The sequence below is a fragment of the Hyperolius riggenbachi genome, chromosome 2, assembly GCF_040937935.1.
Source record: "Hyperolius riggenbachi isolate aHypRig1 chromosome 2, aHypRig1.pri, whole genome shotgun sequence".
Taxonomy (NCBI): domain Eukaryota; kingdom Metazoa; phylum Chordata; class Amphibia; order Anura; family Hyperoliidae; genus Hyperolius; species Hyperolius riggenbachi.
This window is the reverse complement of record NC_090647.1, coordinates 76,817,754-76,832,411: the sequence shown is the minus strand read 5'-3', so window position 1 is coordinate 76,832,411 and position 14,658 is coordinate 76,817,754. Positions and strand designations below refer to the sequence as shown.

Below are 14,658 nucleotides of genomic sequence, written 5' to 3'. Positions count from 1 at the left end.
TCGCCCGCAGATCCGACGTCAGATCACCTCCCAAGCGCAGTGTTTACATCTGTTCTCTACCCTAAACACCCACTAATTACCCATCAATCACCCATCAATCACCCCCTATCACCACCTGTCACTGTTACCCATCAGATCAGACCCTAATCTGCCCCTTGTGGGCACCCAATCACCCGCCTACACGCACAGATTGTCCTCAGACCCCCCTTATCAATTCGCCAGTGCAATATTTACATCTGTTCTTCCCTGTAATAACTCACTGATCACCTGTCAATCACCCATCAATCACCCCCTGTCACTGCCACGCATCAATCACCCCCTGTCACTGCCACCCATCAATCAGCCCCTAACCTGCCCCTTGCAGGCAATCTAATCACCCACCCACACCAATAGATCGCCCGCAGATCCGACGTCAGATCACCTCCCAAGTGCAGTGTTTATATCTGTTCTCTACCCTAAACACCCACTAATTACCCATCAATCACCCCCTGTCACTGCTACCTATCAGATTAGACCCCTATCTGCCCCTAGGGCACTCAATCACCCGCCCACACCTTCAGAACGCCCTCAGACCCCAACCCTGATCACCTCGCCAGTGCATTGCTTGCATCTATTCCCCCCTCTAATCACACCTTGAGACACCCATCAATCACCTCCTGTCACCCCCTAGCACACCTACCCATCAGATCAGGCCCTAATTTGCCCCGTGTGGGCTCCTGATCACTCGGCCAAACCCTCAGATCCCCCTCAGACCCCCTTCCGATCACCTCCCCAGTGCATTGATTGCATCTATTTTCCCCTCTAACCACCCCCTGAGACACCCATCAATCACCTCCTGTCACCCCCCCTAGCACTCCTATCCATCAGATCAGGCCCAATACAACCTGTCATCTAAAAGCTTGAAAGAAAGGGGGGAGAACCGAGAGCCCAATATGGTGTAGTATGTTAATGAGGTGATGTCTGATGCAAACACACACAATGGTTATACTCACAAGGACGGGTCGCCTCCAAGGCAACCACTGGATAAGCAGGCGGGGAGAATTGTAACCTGACCCCGCTCAGGGTTAAGAAGTCGCTCTCTGTAGATAGAAGAAAATGGGGATACACCCCTCCACCAAGGGTGGACTAAACAGTTATGTGGTATAACAACAGAGGCGCCAAGTAGAGTAAAATTAGTTAAAATTGTTAAAAAGGGGGAAGTGGGTGGACTCACCTCCCTTCTGAAAAAATGGCCAGACAACGGGCAGGTTACTTCAAGTTTAAAGTAACATTTATTATGAGCTCCAAAAGTGCAACGCGTTTCACGGGTAACAGTCCCGCTTCTTCAGGCAAACAACTTTTGGAGGGAGCAAAGTCGGGTCAAGAGCCAGATATAGCGCCTCTGTGCACAGAGGCGCTATATCTGGCTCTTGACCCGACTTTGCTCCCTCCAAAAGTTGTTTGCCTGAAGAAGCGGGACTGTTACCCGTGAAACGCGTTGCACTTTTGGAGCTCATAATAAATGTTACTTTAAACTTGAAGTAACCTGCCCGTTGTCTGGCCATTTTTTCAGAAGGGAGGTGAGTCCACCCACTTCCCCCTTTTTAACAATTTTAACTAATTTTACTCTACTTGGCGCCTCTGTTGTTATACCACATAACTGTCATCTAAAAGGCCACCCTGCTTATGACCGGTTCCACAAAATTCGCCCGCTCATAGACCACCTGTCATCAAAATTTGCAGATGCTTATACCCCTGAACAGTCATTTTGAGACATTTGGTTTCCAGACTACTCACAGTTTTGGGCCCGTAAAATGCCAGGGCGGTATAGGAACCCCACAAAGTGACCCCATTTTAGAAAAAAGACACCCCAATGTATTCTGTTAGGTGTATGACGAGTTCATAGAAGATTTTATTTTTTGTCAAAAGTTAGCGGAAATTGATTTTTATTGTTTTTTTTTCACAAAGTGTCATTTTTCACTAACTTGTGACAAAAAATAAAATCTTCTATGAACTCGCCATACACCTAACGGAATACTTTGGGGTGTCTTCTTTCTAAAATGGGGTCACTTGTGGGGTTCCTATACTGCCCTGGCATTTTAGGGGCCCTAAACCGTGAGGAGTAGTCTAGAAAACAAATGCCTCAAAATGACCTGTGAATAGGACGTTGGGCCCCTTAGCGCACCTAGGCTGCAAAAAAGTGTCACACATGTGGTACCGCCGTACTCAGGAGAAGTAGTATAATGTGTTTTGGGGTGTGTTTTTACACATACCCATGCTGGGTGGGAGAAATATCTCTGTAAATGACAATTGTTTGATTTTTTTTTACACACAATTGTCCATTTACAGAGATATTTCTCCCACTCAGCATGGGTATGTAAAAATACACTCCAAAACACATTATACTACTTCTCCTGAGTACGGCGATACCACGTGTGGCACTTTTTTGCACCCTAACTGCGCTAAGGGGCCCAAAGTCCAATGAGTACCTTTAGGCTTTACAGGGGTGCTTACAATTTAGCACCCCCAAAATGTCAGGACAGTAAACACACCCCACAAATGACCCCATTTTGGAAAGTAGACACTTCAAGGTATTCAGAGAGGAGCATAGTAAGTCCGTGGCAGATTTCATTTTTTTTTTTGTCGCAAGTTAGAAGAAATGGAAACTTTTTTTTTTTTTGTCACAAAGTGTCATTTTCCGCTTACTTGTGACAAAAAATAATATCTTCTATGAACTCACTATGCTTCTCAGTGAATACTTTGGGATGTCTTCTTTCCAAAATGGGGTCATTTGGGGGGTATTTATACTATCCTGGAATTCTAGCCCCTCATGAAACATGTCAGGTGGTCAGAAAAGGCAGAGATGCTGGAAAATGGGAAAATTCACTTTTTGCACCATAGTTTGTAAACACTATAACTTTTACCCAAACCAATAAATATAGGCTGAATGGGTTTTTTTTATCAAAAACATGTTTGTCCACATTTTTCACGCTGCATGTATACAGAAATTTTACTTTATTTGAAAAATGTCAGCACAGAAAGTTAAAAAAATCATTTTTTGACAAAATTCATGTCTTTTTTGATGAATATAATAAACAGTAAAAATCGCAGCAGCAATCATATAGCACCAAAAGAAAGCTTTATTAGGGACAAGAAAAGGAGCCAAAATTCATTTAGGTGGTAGGTTGTATGAGCAAGCAATAAACCGTGAAAGCTGCAGTGGTCTGAATGGAAAAAAGTGCCTGGTCCTTAAGGGGGGTAAAGCCCGCGGTCCTCAAGCGGTTAATGTTTTGGCTGATATACAGTGGGTTGCAAAAGTATTCGGCCCCCTTGAAGTCTTCCACATTTTGTCACATTAGTACCACAAACATGCATCAATTTTATTGGAATTCCACGTGAAAGACCAATACAAAGTGGGGTACCCATGAGAAGTGGAATGCAAATCATACATGATTCCAAACATTTTTTACAAATAAATAACTGCAAAGTGGGGTGTGCGTAATTATTTGGCCCCCTGAGTCAATACTTTGTAGAACCACCTTTTGCTGCCATTACAGCTGCCAGTCTTTTAGGGTATGTCTCTACCAGCTTTGCACATCTAGAGACTGAAATCCTTACCCATTCTTCTTTGCAAAACTGCTCCAGCTCGGTCAGATTAGATGGACAGCGTTTGTGAACAGCAGTTTTCAGATCTTGCCACAGATTCTCGATTGGATTTAGATCTGGACTTTGACTGGGCCATTCTAACACATAGATATGTTTTGTTTTAAACCATTCCATTGTTGCCCTGGCTTTATGTTTAGTGTTGTTGTCCTGCAGGAAGGTGAACCTCCACCCCAGTCTCTAGTCTTTTGCAGTCTCCAAGAGGTTTTCTTCCAAGTTTGCCCTGTATTTGGCTCCATCCATCTTCCCATCAACTCTGACCAGCTTCCCTGTCCCTGCTGAAGAGATTCACCCCCGAGCATGATGCTGCCACCACCATATTTGACAGTGGGGATGGTGTGTTCAGAATGATGTGCAGTGTTAGTTTTCTGCCACACATAGTGTTTTGCATTTTGGCCAAAAAGTTCCATTTTGGTCTCATCTGACCAGAGCACCTTCTCCCACATGGTTGCTGTGTCCCCCACATGGCTTGTGGCAAAATGCAAGCGGGACTTCTTATGCTTTCTGTTAACAATGCCTTTCTTCTTGCCACTCTTCCATAAAGGCCAACTTTGTACAGAGCATGACTAATAGTTTTCCTATGGACAGAGTCTCCCACCTGAGCTGTAGATCTCTGCAGCTCGTCCAGAGTCACCATGGGCCTCTTGACTGCATTTCTGATTAGCGCTCTCCTTGCTCGGTCTGTGAGTTTAGGTGGATGGCCTTGTCTTGGTAGGTTTACAGTTGTGCCATACTCCTTCCATTTCTGAATGATCGCTTGAACAGTGCTCCGTGGGATGTTCAAGGCTTTGGAAATCTTTTTGTAGCCTAAGCCTGCTTTAAATTTCTCAATAACTTGATCTCTGACCTGTCTTGGACCTGTCTTGGCGGTGGCTGGATAGTGTAATGGTTAAGGGCTCTGCCTCTGACACAGGAGACCTGGGTTCGAATCTCAGCTCTGCCTGTTCAGTAAGCCAGCACCTATTCAGTAGGAGACCTTGGGCAAGACTCCCTAACACTGCTACTGCCTATAGAGCGCGTCCTAGTTGCTGCAGCTCTGGCTCTTTGAGTCCGCCAGGAGAAAAGCGCGATATAAATGTTCTGTGTTTGTTTTGTTTGTTTGTTTGTCTTGTGTGTTCTTTGGACTTCACGGTGTTGTTGCTCCCAATATTCTCTTAGACAACCTCTGAGGCCCTCACAGAGCAGCTGTATTTGTACTGACATTAGACTACACACAGGTGCACTCTATTTAGTCATTAGCACTCATCGGGCAATGTCTATAGGCAACTGACTGCACTCAGATCAAAGGGGGCCGAATAATTATGCACACACCACTTTGCAGTTATTTATTTGTAAAAAATGTTTGGAATCATGTATGATTTTCATTCCACTTCTCATGTGTACACCACTTTGTGTTGGTCTTTTATGTGGAATTCCAATAAAATTGATTCATGTTTGTGGCAGTAATATGACAAAATGTGGAAACCGTCAAGGGGACCGAATACTTTTTCAACCCACTGTATGTAATATCAAATACATCTTACAAACGTATGCATACAACATACAAATTGTATAATTATTATTATTACATGTTAAAATGTATAGCCATGGATGTATTGCATTTTCTGTATTAATATGGTCAACTATTCTCTGCTTCTTTTCTAGCTGATCGATTTTAGTAGTGTCAGATTAAGACCAAGCGGGGACCTAGAAAGAGATGCACATCTGGACTCCCTAATCATACCCGTAATAAGTGCATCCTCCCCATCCCCTCCCGTTCTGCAGGAATTAGTGTTTACACTGCAAGTCACAATGGGATTGCGATTTCGATGTGATTTTCACAGGATGCTAGAAACAGAAGGACTTTGAAATTGCATCAAAACGCGTGTGGTGTAAATCATTTTGATCTGGAGGGGTCTTAGAGTAAGGGGTCAAAAAGGGGAAAGTTAGATTTAGGAAGTCATCCCTGCATTGCCTAGACGGACCTCTTGACCACTGGTCTGCTTTAGTTTTTCCTATCGGATTCCCACGCTTCACTGACAGACAAGATCAGCGCGGCGATCCAGCTTCACCAGAGACTACTGAAGATGTGTGTGCTGGCATGAAGTGACACCTATCCTGAACAAAGCACTGATGTCCCAGCAGATGCAGCTTCCTCTCCCAGTGATTTGAATGCTGCCCCGGACAGAGGAAGACACGATCCCAGCAGCCACCCAGGCCTGGCTCCAGGGAGCAGATTTTGAGGTCTGTCAGTGAAGTGTGGGAACGTGATGGGAGAAATTAAAGAGTTCAAAGCCAGCCATGCAGGCCCCCCATTCTCTCCCGACCCCAGGCAAGTGCCTTTGTTGCCTTGCCGTTAATCCGCCCTGGATTTTGTTGACTTAAAGGGAACCTTAACTGAACGGGGGTAAAGAGTTTTACTTACCTGGGGCTATTACCAGCCCCCTGCAGCAGTCCTGTGCCCTCGGCGCCGCTCTGGAATCCTCTGGTCCCCCGCTGTCACTTAGTTTCGTTTTTGACGACTCACCAGTCGCCGGCCGCCATGCGTATTATTGGACGCATTCTCCAATGCAATTAGCGCTATTGCGGACCGCAACGCGTACAAAAATACGCGTTTCCGCATATCTACGCGTGCGGAATGCTGCAACGCGTATTTTTGTACGCGTTGCGGTCCGCAATAGCGCTAATAGCATTGGATAATGCGTCCAATAATACGCATGGCGGCCGGCGACTGGTGAGTCGTCAAAAATGAAACTAAGTGACAGCGGGGGACCAGAGGATTCCAGAGCGGCGCCGAGGGCACAGGACTGCTGCAGGGGGCTGGTAATAGCCCCAGGTAAGTGAAACTCTTTACCCCCCGTTCAGTTAAGGTTCCCTTTAAAGACTACAAGAGTTTTGAAAAGTATAAACTTAGGATTCATTTAGGTCTTGGTTTGTAGTAGTAGAAGTGAAACTGAGAAGAGAGAAACTGAAGAGCACTGCTTCCCCAGAGCAGCGATATCCTACCTAATATAAGTCCAGGAATCTGCACCCATAAGCGGCATCCATGTGAGACTGCCAGTGTGCAGGCCCCAAGCTGCAGCCATTGCCAGAGAGCGAGCAGAGGTGACCACACACAGGCAGATGTGCGCTCTGGCTGTTGATCTAGCGCTCCTTTTTGAAACGGGCCTAATTGACTAGTATGAAATAATTAGTGTGCAGTGAAACATGATGGAAGTTTTATTGGGTGGTTTTCAGGTATTTGGGCACAACCTGATACATATTTCAGCTGTCATCCAGATGAATCCAGAATAGGGACTTAAAATATGTAGTTATATTTATACCTAGAAAATTGCTTTCTGTTCAAAAAGTATGCCTGTAGGGAGTCCCCACCTCCTCTTATCAAAATGTTTAATATTTACTTGTTTTGCAATTGTCAGAATTTTCAGTCATTGTTTATCGTGTGCTTTTGCTTGCATTTTGGCAGGAATCTCAGCCTTTTGTAATGGACTCAGAAGAACAAGTACGTACCCATTTTATATCTTATTTATTAATACACTGCCAGTCTTAAAGGGAACATTAAGTGACATGTGGGATGATGAGATAGACAAAGTGGCAAGCATACACATAACAATGCTTTGTTCCTTTTCTTCTTTCTCTGCCTGGGAGAGTTAATATTCAGCTAAGCAACTGACGGTTTCTCTGCAGTTGGGACCCCAGTCAGACTATCGCTGTCCTTCAGTGATAAGGAATTACAGCCATAAAACACTTTCCTAATAGAGAATTGGGCTTCTTAGAGCAGAGGATAGTTAAAAATAGGTCAGTAGTTCATATATTTTGGTTCTCTGAGACAGGAGACAGACTGTGTCATTTTACAAACAATACATTTACTTTAGTAAGCTTTTAGTAATCCCTTAAAACTGTGGGATATCTAAAAGTATTTTTTTTTTGGAGCAGGAGAATAGATACAATTGTTTATACCATCATTTTATTTTCACTTAAGGTTCACTTTAAAGAATAAGGACAATTATAAACAAAAAGTAAATGGCATTTCATATGTAGGATCAGGGGACCCAAAGATCAGTGGCATGTGCCCCGGATCTATTCTAGGGGGCCCCGGATGTCCCCCAGGCAGAGTCAGCTGTGCTGCCTCAATGGCGGGCATGCTGGGAGCTGTGGTGCATCAATCGGGGTTATGCTGGGTGCTGCAGTGTCTTTATGTGGGCATGCTAGGAGCTGTGGGTCTTTTATGGGGGCATGCTGGGAGTTGTGGTGCCTGAATGGGAGGCCCATGGGAGCATGGAAAGTGGTCAATTAGAAGGTCAGGGAATGCTATGGGGGAACTGCCAGATAACCTGGCAGCAGACTATCCTGCCCAGCCAGCAGAAAGCAAGTAGTGCCAGCACAGAAGCCAGGCAACTCTTCCTAGTTATGTTTAAGTGACACTACCTATTTATGTGATATGCTGCATTTTTATTTATTTATTTTTGTATTCATGTAGAGGGGGGCTTCATCCAACACTTTTCTCGGAAGGCCTACTTAGACCGCTGTTAAGCTCATGTACATTTGGCTAAACCCATGACCACACCCACATTCTGGTGCATGGCCACACCCATTTTCCGGCTGGAGTGCCTAAAAGTGCCCCGGATCTCTTTGGATCCTAGCAAGGCCCCTACGTATGATGCTCTGTTCCAAAGATATCTAGCGTGAGGCCTTTTGTTTCCGGTTTTCTGCCTGTGAACTGAGATGGTGACAAGTCTGTCCCTTGGGAGATGGACAATGGTAGATGGGATGTGGTGACCCTTAAAAGCTTTGCCTTGTCTATATGTAGGGGTAGAGTGGCCATCGTTTTTTGGGTTTTTGTTTTTTTTACCAGGTACAGTATTTTCAGAATTACACAAAACAAGTATGGGCCACTATTTACTTTTCACCAGAGTTCAGGAGCAAATAAATTGATAAGAGCATTTTTGTCTTTATACTTCTTTACTCTTTTGTCAACCCCAAGACAGCAGTACCAACACATAGTAAAGTCATTCAGGCATTCACACGATCCTGCCTTTGCAGCTCAACAGCAGGTGCTACATTCAGTTCATGATATAATGGCTAGTTCACAGTGCTCAGTTGTGTTGCAGACTAATTCTGCATGACAATACACTGCCCATACAATGCTATGAGCCTGTTCACAGTACTGCGTTGTAACAGATTGCGTTATTCTAAATCGCTGCATGCAGGCTTTGTACAGTAGAATCCCTTTATAATGAACTCCAAGGGCCCTTGATATTGCCTTACATCAAAATGAACTTCCGCACACTCGTGCAGATCTTCATGAGAATCCATTTACAAAAATCATGCAGCAATTAATGTGTCCCTACAGCTAAGTTAAAGGCTGGGATCTTCATTACAAGAATAAAGTCTCTTGCGTAGTCACATACACCGTGTAGAGGTAGCCCAGTGTCGTAAGTGTCCTAACTCTGGCCCTGTAACATGCATAGCACAAGTATGCATGCATTCAGCGCATTAAAACCTATCTAGGGAATAGGAGCACATATCCTTACCCTCCTCCCTGGGTTAGATAGTGCATCTAACTAATCCTGCAAGGGAGCTGCTAGTACCTACATATGTACCATGCAAACACAGCAGCAAGCTATGTGTTAAGATCACTAATAGGTGATATTGTCTTAGTGGCGAGTTAGGCCAGACAGGATTTAACATCCAGTCCACCCACGCTGTATACCCATTTTAGCTATTTTCGCATTTTTTGTGTGCTGCTTGCATTTTTACAATAAATAGGAGGTATATTTGCGCTACCTGGATGGTTTTTTAATTCATGAGTTGTGCTGGAGGACAGACGTGGGATTTCATGTGACGTGCAGAGTAGAGGGCCAGAGTGGCTTGGGGGGCCATACACCCCACATGCGCTGATAGACCCGGTGGGGTCAACAAATCTAATGAGTCGGCTACGGGAGGGGGGAGAGCATGTGGTGTAAATATCCTCCGGGTGGCGGACTGCTGCTGGTACATAAAAGTTGTTTTTAGAAAAACCTTGAACTGTCATAATCCAGCTCTGAGTGCTACTCAACTTACTGTTGCATTTTTCTATCCTGATTGGCGGTGAGGACTGAGAGCGCACCACCGATATAAGTAGTGTGCTCTTGAAACTGGAAACTGGAAACAGAGGACGAGAAATAAAGGGGTGGAGCAAAAGCTGTAAATTGCGTTTCTTTAAAGGTGCAGATACATCAGACGATGTATGTATGTAACGACCAAGAGATTGCTCTCTTTCTGATCGGAGGGAGATCTGTTACTTGCCCATACACCACAAGCCAATTCCCGATTGGTTTCAGCATGAAATCTCTGGAGAATCGGCTTTGTGACACGGCATCCGCTGCCTCGCCAGCCCCGACGCTGTCCCCCCTAATGTAAATGTTCCCCGTGCAGTATACTTTACCTGTCGGTGTCCGCTGCTGCTTCTGCGCTCCGTCCATACATGTGTCCCACATTTATCTTAGGGGGGACAGCGGCAGGGGTTCCGTCGCATTCGTGGCTCGTCCCGATATCACACACCATTACCACAGCGCACCCCATGTCGGACCTGCAGCACGTCCCATCAATACATGCATCCAATTTTGAGACAAATTGTTCGCATTGTCGGCATGCTTATAGTGGCTCAGAATTCATCCGATTATAATCATTGAATTGGATAGTCAATCGGCGGCCAAGTTACCTGATGTATGGCCACCTTAAGATATTAATACATTTTTACCTGTAAATAATACTGCTTTTTGTGTAAAATCATTAACTGTTCTTTCAAAGGAAATTAAGAAAGTTAACTTCCGTTCCACTTAAAGTGAGATGAGACGTTAACTGTATTTATACTTACCTGGGGCTTCCTCCTGCTCCATGAGGTCCGTGGAATCCCTCCCCGTCCTCCTCATCCCCTCCATTTTGCTGGTAATCAGGCCGGCCAAGCTGTTCAGAGCATGTGTGGCTCGGCCGCGCGTGAACCTCACGTTGCGCTCCCCCTGCCAGGAGTGTTGTGTTTGTGCAGTAGTACTGCAGAAAGCTCCCGGGCGCTGGAGCGAGACAGGTGTGCACGCAGCCGCGCATGCGCTGAATGGGCACGATTGGTCACGACTGATTAGATTACCAGGCCAGAGTGTGGCAGAACGGAGGGGCCGAGGAGGACGGCAAGGGACTCCATGGACCTCATGGGGCAGAAGGAAGCCCCAGGTATGAATAAATACAGGCTAATGTTTCATCTCAGGTACACTTTAACCTCCATGCGACCGCCTAACCCCAATTGGTGGTCGCTAGGTGGCAGCCCCAGGACCGCGTAACGCCAATTGGTGTTAAGTCCAGAGGGGTGGTTTTAAGGGGATCGCTGCCGCCCTCGCTTGAGCGGCGATGGCCGCTAGGAGACTGTTAGACAACGAAACCGCCATCTATTTATGATGTACAGCGCTGTACTGGGGACAGTCGTGTCACTCAGCTGTCCCTTGGAGAGGCTCAGAGAGCGATCAGCTCTCATAGGCTGATGCCTGTGAGAGATGATCGCTGTGATTGGCTATTGGGGGGAGGAAAAATAAATAAAATGTTTTTATAAAAAAAATAAAAATAAAATACATTAATAAAATAGTGTGCAGCAGCGATCAGAGCCCACCAACAGAAATCTCTGTTAGTGGGCAGAAAATGGGGAGGGGGGGGGGGATCACTTGTGTCTACGTAGTATGGCCCTGCAGCAAGCTTTTAAAGCTGCAGAGCACTAAATTGTAAAAAATAGCCTGATCACTAGGTGGGTGTGAGCCTGTGGTCCTGAAGCGGTCAAAGTGTACCTGGAGTAACATTTTACAGGAAGAGAAAACCCTTTTTGTATAAGGGATGGTCAATGAGATCAGGGCCGGCCTTATGTTTCACAGCGCCCTGAGCGAAATCTGATTTTTGTCCACCCCTCCCCTTTCATCCTCTTTGCACGTGTGCCCACACACATACACACACAGGCCCATATGCAATTCACCTTTTCTCCAAAGATATCTCATAGGACAGTGATTCCCAACCTTTTTGACGTCGTGACACATTGCGCCAAATGCTCAGATCTCCGTGACATGCCACATATGTATATTAGAAAAAATACTATAAATAACCACGAATGGATGGAAAGAGTGCATTCTCCTAAATACACTGAAAAATGAAGGCTAGAACCTTTCTGGAATATTAAATAAAAACAATCAGTGGGACAGTTAACCACCCCCACCCCTCCGATTTAGAATGATAGCACAGCACCGACAATTTGCACCACGCGTTATAACCGCAGTGCGCCCCCTTCAAAAATATGCCCTCAGACTCAGTATAGGTAGGTAGCCAGGTATAGGTGCCCCAGTATAGGGTCTCATGTGTAGGTGCCCTCAATATAGGTTGCCAAGCATAGGTGCCGCCAGTATAGGAGGTCAGTTGAAGGTCTCCATCGGCCCCATAGGTAGCCAGCTATAGGTCCCCCCAGTATAGGAAATCAGGTGTGGGTGCCCTCAGTATAGGTAACCAGCTATTGGCGCCCCCTTGGAAGCCGGCGCCCTGAGCGACCGCTCCGGTCGCTCAGGTCAAAGGCCGACTATGAATGAGATGCTAATAATGAGTGATTAATAATAATTATTAATGCTAACAATAGAAGGTGACATAATATTAGGCAGGTGGTTTTAATGGTTTGGATGATCATATGATATGTAATATTGAATACAACATACAAGTATTGTATGCATACGACATCCACATTTATAATTATTATTATACAGTATATTAAAATGTATAGTCATAGATGTAATGCAATTTTTGTATTAATGTGGTCAACTATTCTCTGCTTTTTTCTAGATCGCTGACATTGGTGACTTAAAGGCTCAATTTTTGAAAAAATCTGTGAGGACCTCTCTATCTGTATAAACTTGGGGTTTATTTAGGTTTTGGTGTGCAGCAGTAGAAGTGAAACTGAGAAAAGAGAGACAGAAGAGCACTGCTTCCCCAGAGCAGCACTATCCTACCTAATAAAAGCCCAGGAATCTGCGTCCATGTGCTGCGTCTGTGTCAGACGCCGCACAGCCGGACATGCGCCCTGGCTGTCGATCTAGCACCCGCTTTTGAAACGGGCCTAATAGACTAGTATGAAATAATTTGTTCCCAACCAATAAAGGACTCTGGTGTATCCCAAAAGGCAGATAAGGAACAGTCCATGCCTCATTGAGTGAATCACCACCACCGCACCCTCAAGATGGAGTACTCACCCTTAACCACTTGCATACCAGTAGTAGTAACTAGCCCCTTAAGGACCAGAGACTACGGTACCAAAAACCGGCTCCTACCAACGAATCGCCACACAGATCCGCCAATCGCGCCACTCTCCCATCGACGCGGCCCTTCGCTCTGCCGTCAGTATAATGACAAAGCTCTGTGAACCAGTCAGGAGACGATTTCATTGGCTCTTGACCCTGTGATCAGTGTGAGCCAATAAGATCACAGTGATCACTGGGTCCGGAGCTTACGAAAACAGCTCCTGACGCTCACAGAGCTATGCCGTCATAGCCACAGAGGGACCTCGCGGGCCACGGGGGGCTGGAGGAAGCCCCAGGTAAGTTCAGGTTTGATTTTTAAGGGTCTGCTCAGGGTTCCTTTAAGGGCTAGTTCACAGTGCTCGGTTGCATTGCAGACTAATTCAGCTTATACAGTTCTATGGGGGCCAGTTCACAGTACTGCGTCGTAACAGATCGCTTTATTTTAAAGCAGACCCAAACCAAACATTTTTTTAATTCAAAATATTCAGTTGCACCACTCTGACACATACAAAGATAAATAAACACTCCTTCAAGCCTATAAGCATTTCAGTGCATGCTGTTCACCGGAAGCAGGAAATTTGGGCGCATGAGGCAGGTGGACAAAAAGGGCGCCGCCATTCACTCCCATAATAAATATCGTTTAAATCGGCGCCCAACAGGAAAAAAGGGCGCCGGAGAAAAATAACGTTTTAAAAGCGGCGCCCGGAGACTTTTAATGTTTTATAACTGTTTCTCAAAAAATTCCACGAAGCTGGCACCACCAAATGTAGTAAAATAGCTCTTTATTCAAACGTCATTAAAATGACATTCAGTCAATGATCAAAAATGTAGCAATGGCGACAGCCCGCTGTTTCGAACTTGACGTCCTTTGTCAAGCCATACTGCTATCACTAAACATAAAACACACCTCCTTTAAATAGTGGTCAGTTACACAATCAACCAATGAGTTTGAAATCGCAACATCCAATGAGAATGCCTGACAGGGGGTGAGGACCTGATGGGGAACTGCTCTAAATCATGTGATCCATGGTAGACCAATAGGAACGCTGGTCGCGTAACCGAAATACGCATGCGGACAAAAATACGCATGAAAATACGCATAAAAGCTTCCGGAACGCAAAAATGACGTCAACGCGTGTCGTACGCGTAAAAATTTACGCATGCGTCACCGGATGCGTAAATTTACCAAAAAAGTATCCTAGGCCTCTCCCCAGTGTGGCCAGCTTAAAAAGTCCTAAAGCCTCACAAAGGAAGCATGTGATTAATCATAAAGACAAGCCCAGTTAAGGCCACATCAAAGAGGAAACAGTCGGCCCACACTGTGGAGAGCACCAAATTTTGGCAAAAGAGGGGGAAGGAAAGAAAGGGATGGAAGGCAAGGAAAAAGGGGAGAGGGAGGGGGAGGGAGGGGGGGAAGAGGGAGGGGGGGGAAGGAGAGGAAGGGGAAGGAGAAGGGAGGGAGACGGAAAGGCAGGGAGGGGAAGGAACTGGTCTCACCATACATCATAAAAAAACCAAAATAAATAAAAACATCAGGTAAAAATAACAACCCCTGACGGCATCGCCAATGGTTTACAAAGACAGAAGCATAGGCCAACAAGATCACGGCCAACACCCTTGAAGCATCAAAATTAAACACAAAAACTCAAATCATAATCTCGATTCAAACCCCCTCGACCCATGACCCCCAGGCGTTTAATCCACCAAGCTTCTCTACGTGCTAGTTCTTGTTTGCGGCTCA

The 14,658-nt window shown here is 45.5% G+C and overlaps 1 protein-coding gene across 3 annotated transcripts in view; it reads left to right on the top strand.

The window, feature by feature from the left end:
• PARP4 (poly(ADP-ribose) polymerase family member 4) overlaps nt 1-14,658 on the top strand; it is a 291,746-nt gene that overhangs the window by 235,757 nt on the left and 41,331 nt on the right. For all 3 annotated transcript variants that reach the window (XM_068266936.1, XM_068266937.1, XM_068266935.1), the window contains 2 exons: nt 7,088-7,123; nt 12,463-12,507. In XM_068266936.1, the coding sequence (XP_068123037.1) occupies nt 7,088-7,123; nt 12,463-12,507 (81 nt within the window). The remainder of the gene's footprint in view (nt 1-7,087; nt 7,124-12,462; nt 12,508-14,658) is intronic.